Here is a 16,461-nt window from a genome sequence, read left to right on the forward strand (position 1 = left end):
ACTAGAACCTTCTAGAACTTTCTAGAACCCTTAACTCATTTGGCAAAAAATGTAAAAGTATAAAACATAAGCAGAATTTTGTTCCGATGAATACAACTGAATAGTATATATTTTAGTCTATTTATTAATTATTTATAATGCAAATATAAGGTTGAATTACATATTAATAAGAGCAATCGTCGAAGATATATTAGCCGACGTATTTTGTTAACAATGGTCCACTGTGCCACATTACTGTGGTCTAATAATTAACCTTCGCATTCCCGCTGGAGCAACAATCTGCAGTAATTTACTCACTCACAGATATTGTAGAGGGACTGTGAGAGTTCTCAGTTCATCGCTTCGGATTAAACGCATTTGATGAGCTTATATTAAAGTATTTAATACTAATAGTTTCTTGGTGTTTGTGTCATAAATTAAATTGTTTGACTTTCACAATTATTAGTTATGTTTTTAAAACTTAAATATAAGGGTGTTTGTAATGTAAAGTGAGTCACGTTGGCACTATCAGCCTGATGAATGCCCAATGGGAATATATTTTTGATTATATGGATTATAGGTCCAACGGGACAAAATCCCATTGGGCTGATCGATCAGTCCAACGGTAAAAACACACATTACATGTTTCATATTTTTCTTCGTCTATCATTTTAATATACACAGATATTTAATGTTTTACTCGTAAATTTTCCAATTTCGGAAATTAAAAAATTGAAAAACTTAATGTAACATTTTTACAATGTCATTAATATTTAATGTATACAACCAGGAAATTTATTTTCAGGAAGGTAAACCGAAGGTTATTGTCCCAGTTAAAATGGTTCCTTTAATTCTAAATTAAGGTGTGTTCACAATAGTAGCATGAGGTCTAAAAATACCACTTCATTTATCTTCGTTAATGGCAATTATAAGGTGAAGTTCAACGTCGTTTGATCGCTCCTTGGAGAACAGGTGTATCGGACACTAAAAGGTTCATTAATTTAGATTGTAGGTCTTTTTAGAACCATTCCTTATAAACGTTTACCAAAATTTGCTGAATCGTTTACCAAAAATTAATTATCGACTGTGATGAATTTGACCAAACTAATTTCAGTTGTACTTAACAAAATAGAATTTAATGCAATATTTTAAGTCAGAGCTTAACTTGTACCTTTCTGTGACATACGCAACAATGTTTAAATAATTTGAAACATGAGTACCGAGTTGATTTTTCGAAATATTTCTCGGATGAATTTACTAATTAAAATTCTTTATTTAAAACTTAAAATAACTTAATCATCGCTTAGAATCGAACTAAATTACTTAGATGAACACCTACAATACTAATGAAACTGCATTTTTGATGTAACATCTAACCTAGATAGCGGATGTTAGTATTTTCTTTGCACACCGTACTAATTCGTGCGGCGAGCGCTAAATGTTCTAAATTGGCTCTACAAACAATTGCCCCGTACAAGGCGCTCTCTCAAGTTAATTAGTAACCTTGTACTTACATATCGCTTCAACTGCAATGCAACTGAATCAAATACAACTTTGGAATCGTATAAACAAGTTATCACTTAACTACAAATTATTACATTCTAAAATGTTGTAGGACTATTCATCCACATTTTGAATTTATATCACTCAATCTTAGTGTGAATTCCAAACTCTTGTTTTAAAACATATTATCTGGTTGTCATATATTTTTGACCAATGATATAGAAAAACAATGCTATTAATAAATTAATGTAATCGTTTATTTTACATATTGTAATAGAAAACAATAAATGCTTATCATTAGGAAAAAAAACTTTACAAAAAAATATTAGCAAAAAGTTTTTAGTTCATTCTTAACGTACTTTGGTATGTCGCTAGATAAACTAAAGTTAAACTAGGACGACGAACTATAAAGATTAAAATTCAACAAAGATTTAAAATTAATTCAAAGTTCCTGCTGGATCAAGGGAGTTTATTGCTCGGATTGCAAAAGTATTAGCCCAGTTGGCACTTGGGTTAGTGTAAGGCATCTGTTTGCCAAATTCGGTCATTAATTGCTGGAGAATACTCAGCGGTGTCTTCGCTTAGAATTAATGAAAGTGCTTACTGTCCGAATCAGACAATAAAATTTTGAAGAAACAAATAAAAGTCGAGGGAAAAAAATTGCCTTGGCAGCGAAGTTTAATTTGATGGAAAATTAATGTTAGATTACTTTGGTTCAATAAACTACGATTAACTGAATAGTTGGGCCATAAAAACATATTTAAATTGGAAAATATGCTATGATAAGTCACGCTGATTGGTTGGGTTTTGGCCAAATATTTGAACCTTGCAGTATTGTCCTACGTTGATGCAATTAGAAATTCGATAAATAAATTTCGAATTGAATTTATAAAACGCATTCCTCTATGTTAATCATTGTTTCCTTGTCATTGATGTTAGTTTAGTGGAGTTGTTTATAAAGATTCTTTGTATATATGTTTACGCTAGACATAAATGGATACATCCGATGCTAGAGTGTCATTCTTTTGTTGTTGATTGGTCGCGCTCGCTGACACATGACGGTGAAACTCCGACTAACAATTGTACGCTTGGTCGACTGGACATAGGAGTGGCTTTAGAATTTCGTCATGCTTCGTAACGAATTTTTACAATGCCTGTAGCATTGAAAGGGTTATCTTGACCGCACTGTAGATTTCAATAAAAGCATAGTATACATGAATGTAGCGTCTTTAATCACATTTTACCAACATACAGAAAAGAGAAAGATATAGTTCTTATAGTTGTGTTACTTGACAAGGCGAGATCAATTGTAATACATTAAATTTGCTTCTCACACAACAAATTATAGCGTGACTAGTAGTCACAAGTGATGATAAGAGTTCCAAGTTGCTTATTTTCTGATTTATTGGTTTATTACTCGATTGAACAACATGTCTCAAAATTGACGTAACTAAACCTGTCTCTTAAGCTTAACTACGTTAATTAGTATTCTGACATATTAAAAAAATTATATATGATTCAACTATGACTCAGCACTGTCGTAATTTGACCGAAACGTAATTGAAAAGGTTGCAGTAAATTGTCCTGGTAACATTATATCTGAATTATGCATCCATTATTATTAAAGACGTCATCCTCCAAATAGACAATTATAGTGTAGTTGTCGCAATATTACCGGTTATCCACAGCTGAAAGCAAATATACGAGACATATCGTTGTACCTTTCATTATTTTGCGATAAAACGGAGAACTGGATATGTTTCCTAATAGTGTGTTAATCATGAAAACGTGTGGATACTTGATGTAAATAAATTACAGGTTTATTCCTTTAATATTAATGTATTAATTTTTTTTTCAGGTATAAATAGAAAATGGACATTTTGAATATCACCGACGATGCGACCTCTAGTGTGCGACCGAGCGAACTATCGAAGTAAGTTACAAAATTGTAAGCAATAGTCCAAATTAAACGCTGCAAACACTAGTTAGTTATTAATTTAAAATCAATAACCCTGTCTGACTATAACCCTTATGACACTACAAAGATAGAAAGGAAGAATAGATATTAAATGCTATCTTTCTAAAGAAAATCTATTTAATTTAGGCTACAGATCCACAATAGAATTGGATAAACTTAGAAACCCGCAAAGACATATGTTACTTAACAAACACATTACCCTTCTGTTAGTTGAGAATTAACTTTATTTTCATGTTGAAGCAATGCGTTAACTTTTAGGCGCAAATTATATATTTTTTCATAACAAGTAATCATTTAAAATTTTCTAGGTTTCTTTTGAGTCTATCATTTGTTATTCCTAAGAGAAGTGCGTATTCATCGTATTTCATCCTACATTTTTAAAAGTCCAAAAGAATGTTGGCAATTTATCCATGTAAAAACCTGCATTGTATCTCTTACAAAGGTTTTTTGATATCGCGTTTTTTGTGCACACGTTTATTCAGTTGTTGAAGGAATAAAATTGATGAAACAAAAGATATCCTGTATTCAAAAATGGAGTTTATTTATTTACCATTCTTGAAAACAAAATATTTATTTTATTAACTATTTGAGAAAAATCTAATCATTGTTAATAATTCTAAGAAAAATTCAATAACCCGAATTAGCCATGTTTGAAATAACGTAAAAAAAAAGTGGGAAGTAAAATATTAAACAACTAACATTTTCCCTTTGTTATATACTGAATGTTGATTTCAATAGTAATATAATCTGATTTATTGTTGAGACCTAGACTGTTAGGGCACTCAGTCAACGCACAAAAGATTTCCGCTCCCATTTAAAAGCTCTATTGAAAAACAAAACAGCTGCACTTAATGTTTTATATTCAATAGCACCTTTTGTGGTTCTTTTCACTATGTTCATTAATTGATATTCAAATATTTTGTTCTAAGAAATTCATATCTTTTATCTATGTTGGATTTTCTAAACATGTAAATCTAATTATGAAAGCTACTACATTTATTTATTTTCACCGCTTGTAGTCTAAACGATTGAACCGATTTCGATTATTGAGGTGTATTGAAGTCAGTCGTGTTTTAATTTTTTTTAATAATCATTAAGTGTCTATTATTAGGTTCCATTTCTCCGTTGGTATAATTATACTCTTTTTGATTTAGTTGTCTTGAATGTTTGTACATATTAGAATTAATTATTTTAATATTCTAGGTTCTCTCCGGGTCTGTTAACATTTGCCGCGGTGGTCACAGGATTTATTATGGTAATAGGATTATTCGGCAATCTACTGACCGTTGTCGCACTCATTAAGTGCCCCAAAGTAAGAAATGTTGCCGCCGCCTTTATTATAAGGTATGAAACATAAAAATATCTTCCTATCTACTTCCATGTACACTTCATATTGAAAAAAAATGCATTATTAAAAGTAAAAAACTCTTTATCTGTCTAATTTAGTGCTTAAAGAATTTTTATTCTGATATCTCTATATTAACCAATGTACAATGAATTCTTCAACTTCTTTTCCTTGTCTCCCTCATACCTCTTATTATAAACAATAAAGTTAATAACTCTAAAAAGGTATTTATAAATATACATAGAAATTGTTTTAAACTCAGACTTCTGTAATTGCACATCAAATTTCAATTAGCATAACATGGAATTCTATTAAAGGTACGAACATTGTTTCTACACCACTGGAAATTAATGTTTCAATTTCAATGTTATTTTCACTGAAATGCTCTGCTATCGGCTTACAGCGCAGAATAACCCATCATTTGTAAGCCTGTGCGATTTACCCGTCTTCATTCTTGAACAAGACAAAGGATTATTGGAACAATGATTTGGAATTAGATTTATTTAAACAATATCAGTTTAGAGATTTTCAAATTTAATACGATTCATACTGTGTGAACAACTTACAAAAAGTTTTTCTTTGAACCCTGTGTTCGTTCAGTTCAATAGTTATTCTATTCAAATAAACACCTATTTGAATGGCTTTTGTATCGTTAAAGCAAGCAAAACTGTTTAACTGTTTCATTTTTATATTCCAGTCTTTGCATAGCGGACTTTTTATTTTGCGCGATGGTACTTCCGTTCGCCATATCCGGCTTCTGGACGCGGACGTGGTCGCACGGGGGCGCGCTGTGCAAGCTGGTGCCGTTCCTACGATACGGCAATGTCGGCGTATCACTGCTGAGCATCGCACTCATCACCTTGAACAGGTAAACGTACATTCAGACCCATAGATGCCGTTACATGTTGCTATAATGATGGGCACGTTAGGTTTTGCTTGATCAACAATGACCTTGTCACACACAAAACCTAACGTGTATTTGTTTACATGAAGGTGAACCTTAAAAGCGTATTCAAACAAATGATAACACCTTATAAAGAAATCACATCAAGATAATGTAACGTTTTTAAAATATTTGTGTCACACTTTACTCTTGAAATATTGTACATTGCTTTCAAAATAACTGTATAAAAAATACTGTCTCAAGAAGTATATCATATTTCCCTGTTCTTTATTTCAATTGTCTCGTGAGACGTCTTCTATTCTTATACCACTTTACATATTAAACTATCTCACAGAGAGCTGTGAAAATATTGAAATCTTTAGTTTATTCCTCGTATAAATCAAGAGAATTGGCTCATTCAATTTATTCAACAACGCAGGTAAAAACGTTATTCTTTTGTACGAAATCTAGTTTGTGAATTCAATTTTCACAGCTTTCGTATCTCAATGAAATCTGGAATATTACTCTAACATGTGACTCGCTAAATTGTATATTTTCGACACATGACATTGTGTTAATAATTTTTGCAGATTAGACTAAAATGCATAATAATGTTCTAAAAATAAAATTAACTTGCAATGTTTTAAAATACTGATCTGATTATAATAGTAACTAGCGACTCGACCCGGTTTCATCCGGGTGGCAGTTCTTTTCTATCAGAACAGTACCCTTCACGTTGATGTATTAGTAAAAACCTTGTAAAACGGCCGCGCCCTGTCCGCGAGCAGATTTTTACACATATTGTTTGTGATCGTAATATCTTCTAAACCATTTGTCAGATTTATATACTGTGAAAGGCAATTTTATCAATATTAAATTTTCCTGATATTTATTTAGTATTCGAACATAAAAAAGTAACGCCGCAAATAACGTGCGATTTTTAATTGCTTTTTCCTAAGCAAAAAGTGGTTATTGAGAGAAGACCGTAAAAATGCAGACAAACCAACACGTGACAATTACGTGACTTAACGAAACTTATTTTCCGCTCAATACATTTTTGAACTTCGTTATAGAATCGCTTGTTAGCAAATACACTTTGTCTGGGAGAGCAGTAGATATGCCATCGCTAACTTTTTTACACTTTTTAGGAGCTTTAATTCTCCCATACGTCTTTTTTTATAACGGATTCATAAATACCGCTGCGTATTATTTGACTTACTTTATTCCCTATATCTTTACGTTATCAATTCTTTCTTTTCTTCAGAATCTCTGACAGGCAACAGTCACAGTAACATGTCATCAGAAAAACCTTTGTCCGGTTGTATCTTTGTAAAAAAAAATCTTATGTATTTGTAAAAAGCATATGGACTGATACCAGACGAACAATGTATCACTTAGGAATATTAGTCGTGGGCGGCTTAATAGCTAACACGTCGTGTGAATATGATGTCATATGTTGTTTTAAATTAAACCTTAATCTACTAAGTATGCTACAAATACAATGCAGAATTATAAATATAAATACTAGACAAACATGTTATTTACAACCAGGATTTATTTTTGATAGAATAGTTTTAGTAAATTCACTTTAACGAAAGTAGTTATTGAGTAAAGTTATATAGAAACTTTGTAATACAATATTAGTGATAAATAATCTGTCATAGACAGCTTTCATCTTGTACAAAGTGGATACTAAAAATATGGTAAATAAATATGACGACGGTGAAGAACTCTTGCATTACTGTATTTGACGTTCAATTTTGCACGTTCGTTTAGAATAATCATTTTTACCGTACGTTTCTACTACACAATTATATAAAAACATCTTGTCATTTCTTTCATCTTCTTTAATAAAACTGAGATGACAACATTTTGTTTATTTTGGTAATGTTCATTCATGATGTAGACAGTTATTGTGTTCTAATGTTTGTTATATTTTCAATATCTTGTGTGTATTCTAACCATGCGTTACCACCGCTGAAACAAAAAACACAAAAATACAGTCATCACTCTCACTCTTCTTCAAAAACCTGAAATAACATGTTTCGACTATCGGGGAATCTGGCGGTATTGCATTTTAAGCTACAGATAGCGACAATCTTTTGAACGTTTCTTAACCATTAAGACGACGACTCGAAAACAATAACTCAAAAGATGCTTTTAAATGTGTTTGTACGAAAAAAGGTCAATGGTATACGAATACATGCTTTTTACTATTATGCTGTAGTTAACGTTAACTCACTGCTAACTTATAGGGTATTTAGTAAGAAAGAGCAGAGTTTATCTCGTTTCAAGGGACAACGCTATTATTCTGTAAGTGGAACACCGCAAAATTCGTTGACTGTACGTATCTGTGAAAACTCATTTTAACTTATAAATGGTGTACATTGTGAGTGTATCATATGTTACATATTTATATACATACACATCATAAGTATTACTATTTTGTTTGCAGGTATATAATGATAGCTCACCACAGCTGGTACGCGCGAGTCTACAGAAAGCACAATATAGCATTGATGATAGTCTTCTCCTGGATGTTCTCCTACGGCATGCAGATACCCACGTTGTTAGGGATATGGGGTAAATTAAACAATTTCTTTACATTTTAGATTCGTAAAAATTAGCATCTGTACATTGAACTTGTATGGGTATTTCAAATATGTGATTATTAAAATATTAAAAAGCATAATAATACAAGAACTTTTTTTGTTATCTTAAGGTAAATTCGACTACGATCCAGAACTAGGAACATGTTCTATCATGCCGGACGATCTCGGCCACTCGTCCAAGACCGCACTATTCGTTATTGCTTTCATTGTACCCGCTTTGCTGATTTTCATCTGTTACGCCAGGATCTTCTGGGTTGTTCACAGGTATCATTAAATATATTTTTATTATTTAAAACATTTGTATAGCAACTAGACTACATCTATTCCTCGCCTTTTGTTTTGTTTTTCCATGAGGTATTGTATTTCATTTCACATATCTTTTCCCACATTAAACAAACCTAGGCACGGTTTATCTTTTTGATATGTGACTGTGAACAATATAAAGTACTACGAGAACTAATTCCCTTTAGTAAAACAGAATGAGATTATCTTTATATGTTACTCTACTTGGTCACCAAATCCCTAGTCTTTTTTATCATGATGTATGACATATCACTGTATGTTTACATGTACAATTAAGGTCATTATAATCGAATAAATGAAATCACACATATTTCTATTTCGTATATTTTAACAGTTTTATCGCTTTATTTTCCAGTTCGGAGCAGAGAATGCGCGAACACCAACGCTCTCAGCACTCGGGGCCGGGCACTCTCAACAACACGGAGAAGCGATCAACAGTGAAGGACAACCGGGACAGCAAGGCGCGTCGCAACGAGTGGCGCATCACTAAGATGGTGCTTGCTATCTTCCTCTCCTTCCTCGTCTGCTACCTGCCCATCACTATCGCTAAAGTCGCTGATAGTCACGTACATTATCCCAGTAAGTTAACACTTAATATTTTGTAGTCATAAAGAAAAAAATGCTAAAAAAAAATAGATAGCTTTACGATATTATCTATCTTTCTACCTATTAATGTTATAAATCTGACTCAGGAATAGAATGTGGTCTGCAAGAAAACACAGGCTACATTTTATCCTACTAGAAGATCGCACAGTTCTCGTTGTATTGTAGTCTACAAATTTTATGGGACATTCAAGGAAACTTTATTTCTAGTACCCTCTTAGATATCATAGTAAGTCTATATATAAGGTATGGTTACAGTAGAAAACTTCAATTACAATTTTAGATTTTTTTAATGAGATTGACTGATTGCAGTATTCCACATCGCGGGCTACCTGTTGCTGTACGCGAGCGCGTGCGTCAACCCCATCATCTACGTGATAATGAACGCGCAGTACCGTGCGGCGTACGCGGCGGCGCTGTGCTGCCGGCTGCCGCTGCCTGGCCTCACCAGCGGTGCGTATCCCTCCTCGCCCGCATGCCGCCACCCGCACACCTCCGCCGTCGCCTCCTACGTGCGCACCTGAAGGTATCACATCACATCACATCACTCATCGTCTTCAGCTACTGCTAACTGCTAACATGATTTTAACACGTAGAGTACAATGATTATTCTACACTAACATAATCTAATGTAATACTTAATTGTACCATATTTGAATTTTTGACTACATCCTGGCACATGTAAATCGTTTCTTTTACATCTACACAAATATTCATGTTATTTCCGGCTTTTTGTAATAACATTATTCCATATGTTATCGTTCTAACGAAAAATACATCATCCATTCCAATTCTATTACTCGTACATTCAATCATCTCATTACTTCTACTGTCTAAGCATACCTATCTCATTTGTCACAATATTCCCTTATGTGTGTATTATATGAAATAGTTATGTCTGCTAATATAACTAGTAACGCATTCGTTTTAGAGAAATGGAACGAGCGTCACGGGTACAGCTACAGCAATACACGAACGGCGCTCAGCCAAGTGTCGATAGGGGAGTCACGGGCGGACCCTCGAGCATCCGCGATGTCCACGGGCCAAGGGCCCAAGTAAGCCCTAAGGCCCTCCCTACCAGGGCCAAAGTCAACCCAAGGCCCTACGGGTCCGACACCGCGCAGACTGCGCACAGCTTCGGACCCCGCACGGAAACTTCGACGCGGTCAACAAACGGGACACAGCAGAACATGACAAAAGCGACCAGGTTCAAAAAGGGCCCCGGTCTGAAGGGAGGGAGGAATCGGTTATAGCGTCTTGTCGCTCAGTACTGAGATGTGTACCAAAGATTTAATTTTATAGACTACGGCAAAAACGTATTTTTAGCTTTTATATTTATTATTGTAGCAGGAAATATTCATATACTATACAGTTATGAAGCACTAAAGATTTCAACGAACTGTTTTCAATATTTTCGTAATTTTTTTAATATCTTACTAGGCAGCTATTTTAACTCACAGCTTGAGCCGTAGTCTTAAACCTTCATGTAGTCTTAAAACCTTAACCAAATTATATTTGCATGCATTTATAAACTTGCACAAGAGATTATATAATAATGATAAATAACATAAAATATGAATGATGTCCGTCCCAATAATGAGCGACAGTTACGTTAAGCAAAACAGGGATATACAGGGGGTTCCTAAAACATTTGAGATTATTAAAACGGTTCTCAGTATCGTCTCTTTTTTATTTAAAGTTGTATAGCATGTAATGTACATTTTTATTTATTCAACATTCCAAGAGTCTCGAATAGTTACTACACACTGTAGATTATTAAATGTATAGACATTCCCACATTACCATAGTTCGACCAAAGAACTTTAGATATAAAGCTCAATATTGTAAACATAAAAGACCAAACAGTATTTAAACTACTGACATCTTAATTGTAAGTTTAGATGAATAAAGAATGTATAAAAATGCCATATTAAATTTATTATCAATTAAATTTTAATAAAATGACAATATTGAATGTGTTATCGAGTTATTTATTATTTGTTTTTATTCATAAAATGCGATCAATACAATGTTTTGAAAATAAATCATTTTAAAATTACGTTCGAAATTATTTCTAACCTTTCATTCTCAAGTATTAACAAAAATTTTACTCTAAAAGTGTGTTAACAAATTATAGTAATACATTAATTAAATCAATTAAATCGCTATGACATTTAAAATAACGGAACTAAAATCCACGAAAAATTCCGAAATAAAGCTTCAATTTCTTTTTTACTTTTGCAACGACTAGATAATGGCGATAAAACCATATCAATAAATAAAGCGACCTCTAGTTGACAGCAAGTGGTAAGTTACTGGTTTGATTTATAAAACCTTTGTACGAATCGCTACTTATTTGGACAGTTTCCAAAATGTCGGAAATATACGTCCGCTAGACTCCTATCTAAAGAACGATAACATAGAAATTGCTTTTCCGGATTCTATAAATATTTTTATCCTTTGGTTATTGTTTTCGCATCAAACACAACAAACGGAACGTTAAACTGTACGTCAAATACTAATAATTATTGAACAAATATAATGAAGCCTGTATAACAATTTTCTTATAATATTTTATATGTACATTAGAAACTATTATCAAGTTATAAATTTAAGAGCGTCTACGTCACGGCCAGACGCGGTACTTGTATTTCCCTAAGCTCTGGAGAGCTGTCAGTTTCACGAATTAACTCATTATCGAATCAACGACATCTCTTGATAGAAAATTCAAACACAATATAGAGGTATATAAAAAATATGAATAAATAGACACTCTTTTTTCTTTCCGACTTTAAAAGGTATTGTTCTGGGTCAAGTTGAATTAAGTCTTGCAAGACTAAAAAGAACATAGCAATTAAGACCAAAATATTAATTTACCATCGTCGTCGCTGTTGCTAATTTTATTGGACAGGCGCCTTTGTTAAATCCTTTTTAGACTAGGCTCTACATTTACCAGAAATCAAACGAATCGAAATAATTGTTACTTGTAATTGAATCTCTGTAGAGTACAAATATACAATTTAATATTAATCTTATAGTCAGATCACGTGCTACTTAATGCAATATTGGGAAACAAACTTTCTTATCAAGGACGGGTCCAACCGGATCGGGAGATAGAAATGAAAGGAAATAGGATGACGCAAATGAAAACGATATACGTATTTGCTGATCGGAAAAAACGTTTTAATTACAAAGGGATTTATTTACCTTACGTATGTTAGAAAAACATTTTCTGCAAATGTAAGTTCGTGTAGACTTCCTTTATAACATATGCGAGTATATAATTTTTTACGAATGCGCTGATAAAAGTGAATAATGAAATAATTTCAAAACCTATATTACAAGTAAATGGTTTTCATCTTTATTCCGTGTATGTTAGAATACACTGTCCTCAACGAATCGGTTTTCCATTACACAAAACTTGGGAACCACACTCAGCTCGTATCACTTTTGATCGACATGGAACTGATGTCTTTCTCTAATGATGACATTACAACAGTCGAGGTAGATAAAAGTGATTTGTAAAATACTTTACATGTTTCTTGTAATTTAGAATATACAGTAAAATATGCTGTTGATTGTTGTTTTGAGTGAAATTTTAAAAGAAAGAATTGTTCAACTTGTACGTCGAGTGAATGAACTTTCTTATTGGATGGATTGGTGAATATTTTTTTTACAGTGTGGTGTTTTCGTTCATTGTCGTAACAATTCCAATAGCTCATAATACCAGTGAAATATCTTCTCAATAGTTTTTCGAAAATCTTTATCTTAGTTTAGAATCAAAGTCAGGCCACGCCACATAAAAATTAGGTGTTACAACCACCAAGGATCAGGATCAGAAAGCTTTTATATAAAAGCTATTTCTTTTCATTATTTCATCTATTTTAAGATAATTTGAACGAAATTACCTTTACAAAGAAACTTTCTTTCGGTGTTAGAAATTTACTGGCTCACAAAATTTCGTGAACAATTCAAAAATTTCGTAATCCCGCTAACAAAGCAATGAATAATTTACGTTTTCGCTGTAGAAGGGAAATATTTTTTCAGTTACCGAATATATTATATTAAAAATTCACAAATTAGTTAAGGTGTGTCTTCCCGAAAATTTTCATGAAACAAATTCATAAATTAATTGATTATTGTGAAGCTTTCTTTGCAACGCAAAAGTCAAAAATGTAAATAATCTCCAGAAGGTTCTACGGATTTTTCATCAGAATCTGACCATTTGTTAAAAAAACGCATAAAAATATACAAAGATAATATTTTATTCATATACTTTTAGATAAACTTACTTAAAGATAACTAGATAGTTACTAGCTGTCATTCGCGACTCCGTCCGCGCGGAAGAAAAAAACTTAATTAATATCCTATCTGCTCTTCCATACCTACCTATGACCTACATCTATGTCAAATTTCATCAAGATCCGTAGAGCCGTTCTGGAGATACATTCGCATTTACTCGTATAATATTACTAAGACTAGTAAGATTAAGCCTATAATAATAAGCTTTCCATAATTTCTCAGCCTTTTCACAAATCTCCGCCGGTCATTGTTATTTTTAGGTTTAAAGGCCTTATATTAATTAAACCTCGCCAAATAGAGTATAAGCACAGATTATTCAATCTTTGCATTACTCACAAAGCGAGGGACTTGAAACTTGAACTAAACATCGGCTGTTTATATTGAAGATTAGTTGACTTTTCATCTCAAACCCTTTAGGTCTTTAGGAATTTGAAACAACAATCTATAGAACAACTTTTCTCTATCCCTTGTTTATTTCAACCAGAGACTCACATATCTAAGTTAAATTATTTTTAAATAAAGAAATAAATTAATTTAATTACTGGCCTACTCTATCGCAATACAAAAATATTAAAAAAAAACTCTTTTCATAAATTCTACTTTCATTTACTAAGCTCCCAATAATAGCTGTTGCCGGTGATTTCGTCCGCAAAGAATTAAAAAAAAATTTATAATGAAAAATAAAAAGAAATTTAATGGACAGTATGATTTCTGATAGTGACAGAATGATACTGTAATACTATCATTTAAAAATGTGAAAAAAAGGAACCGTGCACGTTGTACAATAGTGAGTACAAAGAAACGGATAAGTGCATTCCAATATAGAAGAGTACGCGAAAATGGAATACGTGCTTCACAACTAAGGAAAAGATTTAAAAAATGTACGCGGAAATATACCTGAAGTGGTGTTGATACATCTGTTGCATGACCATCTAAACATAGTAAGATTATTATTAGTAAGATTACTATTTCAGCTTAGTAAATGATTACTCCTTTGTTAAAAGAAAAATAAACGGATTCGTAAAAACAAGAAAATGAGCTTGTAATATTTTTGTATTCGATAAAACTCTTTGATGTTCAATGTATTTTCTGAACCTCGTTGCAAAGAGATATTGAAAATAGTAGTCACATTGCCCGACGTCGCGCACCGACTATTTGTTATGAGACATTTTTATTAAAAATCTAACTTTTTACCCAAATGATAAAGATGGTGATGATTTTAGCACGTATGTAAGTTTTTACTCGATTGATAAAAAGAGTACTTAATATTATTCGCGGGCATGTAAGTTTTTTACCCGACTGACAAGAGGGTAATTAATATTTTTTCTAATACAGGTTAGTTTGTTTGGCCTCTCTATTTACTGTTTAAGCGTACAGTCTGTATAGAACACCGAATTTCCAGATGATTTTTAAATAAAAGAACTATTAATTTTTACAAAAAAAATTATAAATTACCTTTAGGTCTTTGTAGACTATAAATAGGAAATATTTTTTTTTATATTACATAAGATGGCAAACGAGCAAGCGGCCACTTTATTTGCTGAAATAGCGAAGCGACCGTTGCCCATAGGCATACGCAATTGCAGATGCGTTGCCTACCTTTAATCAACGGAGAAGGGGACGCACAGAAAGAGAATATATAATTTCCCCTTACTATGCGTCCCCTCCTCCTACATATGCCCATCCTTTCCTTTATAATAAAAGAGTGGGAAGGGGAAGAGGCCTAGCATGTAGCTTAGATGACAAGCGATCAAGTTTCGTCCAAAATCACTTTTAAGATTTAATTTGAATAAATATAAATTATATTGCAATATCTTTGTTGGCGATCGGAAATTTATGTAATGGCCAATATTACCGAGGCAGATGAAATTTATAACTACATATTTTGGTGAATCCTCAACATGTGGTTGGAATTGCTTTAGGATTTACGCAAACGATGAAACTAGAAGAAAAAGGGTCGTTTCGTCCACATCTACAAAATGAATAAGTACTTATTTAAAAAATACCATAGTTATACGTGTAAAAAGATCTAAAATTTAGAATTATATAGAATCAATTGAATTTCTAGGAAATCGAAAATAACTTCAATATTTTTTTGTTCTAATCCATTTCATACGAATTTGAAATCTACGTAACTATAAGTAATTTAAAATAATTTATCAATTAGTTTAAGAGCCGGTGGGAGATCGACCTTAACATTATTTTTAAAGCCTTTAATCTTAAAATATCTAATGATCAAATAAAAATCACTATTTCAAAGTCCGTTGCCTCCTAATATTAAACGTATACGACGCTTGGACACTAAATCCAACAATAAACTAGTGAAATAGTTTTAGGAGACGTATTTCGTCTTTATCTGATAAGATACGAAAGATTTAAAAAGCAATAAGACAAGTCTTCAATTGAATAAAATTGACTCGAGTATAAAAGGTCAGACAGATCGTAAAGTTTTCTTCGAATATTGTTCGTTGATTTATTTTCTATAGATTGAGAAAAAGTAGACACAGGTGACATTGTGTGTACTTTATGGTTTAGTAGTGGAGATCGTGAGAGATCGACCTTCGCCCATCTGATAACCAGATGAGACATATTTTCAAATATTTTTGATTAACAATCATGCCTATGATAAGTTGCCTTACGAAATGTGTTCATGGTCAATTTTATCAGGCATCATCAGCATCATCAACCAATTTTCATTCACTCTTTAGAAAATGAATGTATTTCATCTCAACTCATAATTTTATCAGTCTATTGGACATTTTAATAGCAATTGCCAAAAAATCTAACTGTTTAGAATTGTTGTTACTCTTATTGAGAGCACTAAAATCGAATGAAAAATAAGAAATAATTGAATATACTTGTAATCATGAAGAGGCGGTTACTGTAATAATTTTTTTACGCATTTCCAGAGATGAGATGTTATTATTTTAAATTATACTTATGTATAGGTGCG

The 16,461-nt window shown here is 32.5% G+C and overlaps 1 protein-coding gene across 2 annotated transcripts in view; it reads left to right on the forward strand.

Annotated features, from left to right (window-relative positions):
• Nucleotides 1-10,395, forward strand: part of LOC106713941 (G-protein coupled receptor moody) — a 30,293-nt gene extending 19,898 nt beyond the window's left edge. Inside the window, exons 2-9 of one of the 2 annotated variants that reach the window (XM_014506846.2) lie at nt 3,341-3,415; nt 4,664-4,804; nt 5,503-5,673; nt 8,144-8,271; nt 8,411-8,564; nt 8,959-9,182; nt 9,519-9,732; nt 10,138-10,211. In XM_014506846.2, the coding sequence (XP_014362332.1) occupies nt 3,354-3,415; nt 4,664-4,804; nt 5,503-5,673; nt 8,144-8,271; nt 8,411-8,564; nt 8,959-9,182; nt 9,519-9,730 (1,092 nt within the window). In that variant the 5' untranslated portion in view covers nt 3,341-3,353 and the 3' untranslated portion in view covers nt 9,731-9,732; nt 10,138-10,211. Of the gene's footprint in view, nt 1-3,340; nt 3,416-4,663; nt 4,805-5,502; nt 5,674-8,143; nt 8,272-8,410; nt 8,565-8,958; nt 9,183-9,518; nt 9,733-10,137 lie in introns of both variants that reach the window. The other variant, XM_014506845.2, reaches the window with a different exon arrangement.
• The last annotated feature ends 6,066 nt before the right edge of the window (nt 10,396-16,461 follow it).

Source organism: Papilio machaon, chromosome 14 (genome assembly GCF_912999745.1).
Source record: "Papilio machaon chromosome 14, ilPapMach1.1, whole genome shotgun sequence".
NCBI lineage: Eukaryota > Metazoa > Arthropoda > Insecta > Lepidoptera > Papilionidae > Papilio > Papilio machaon.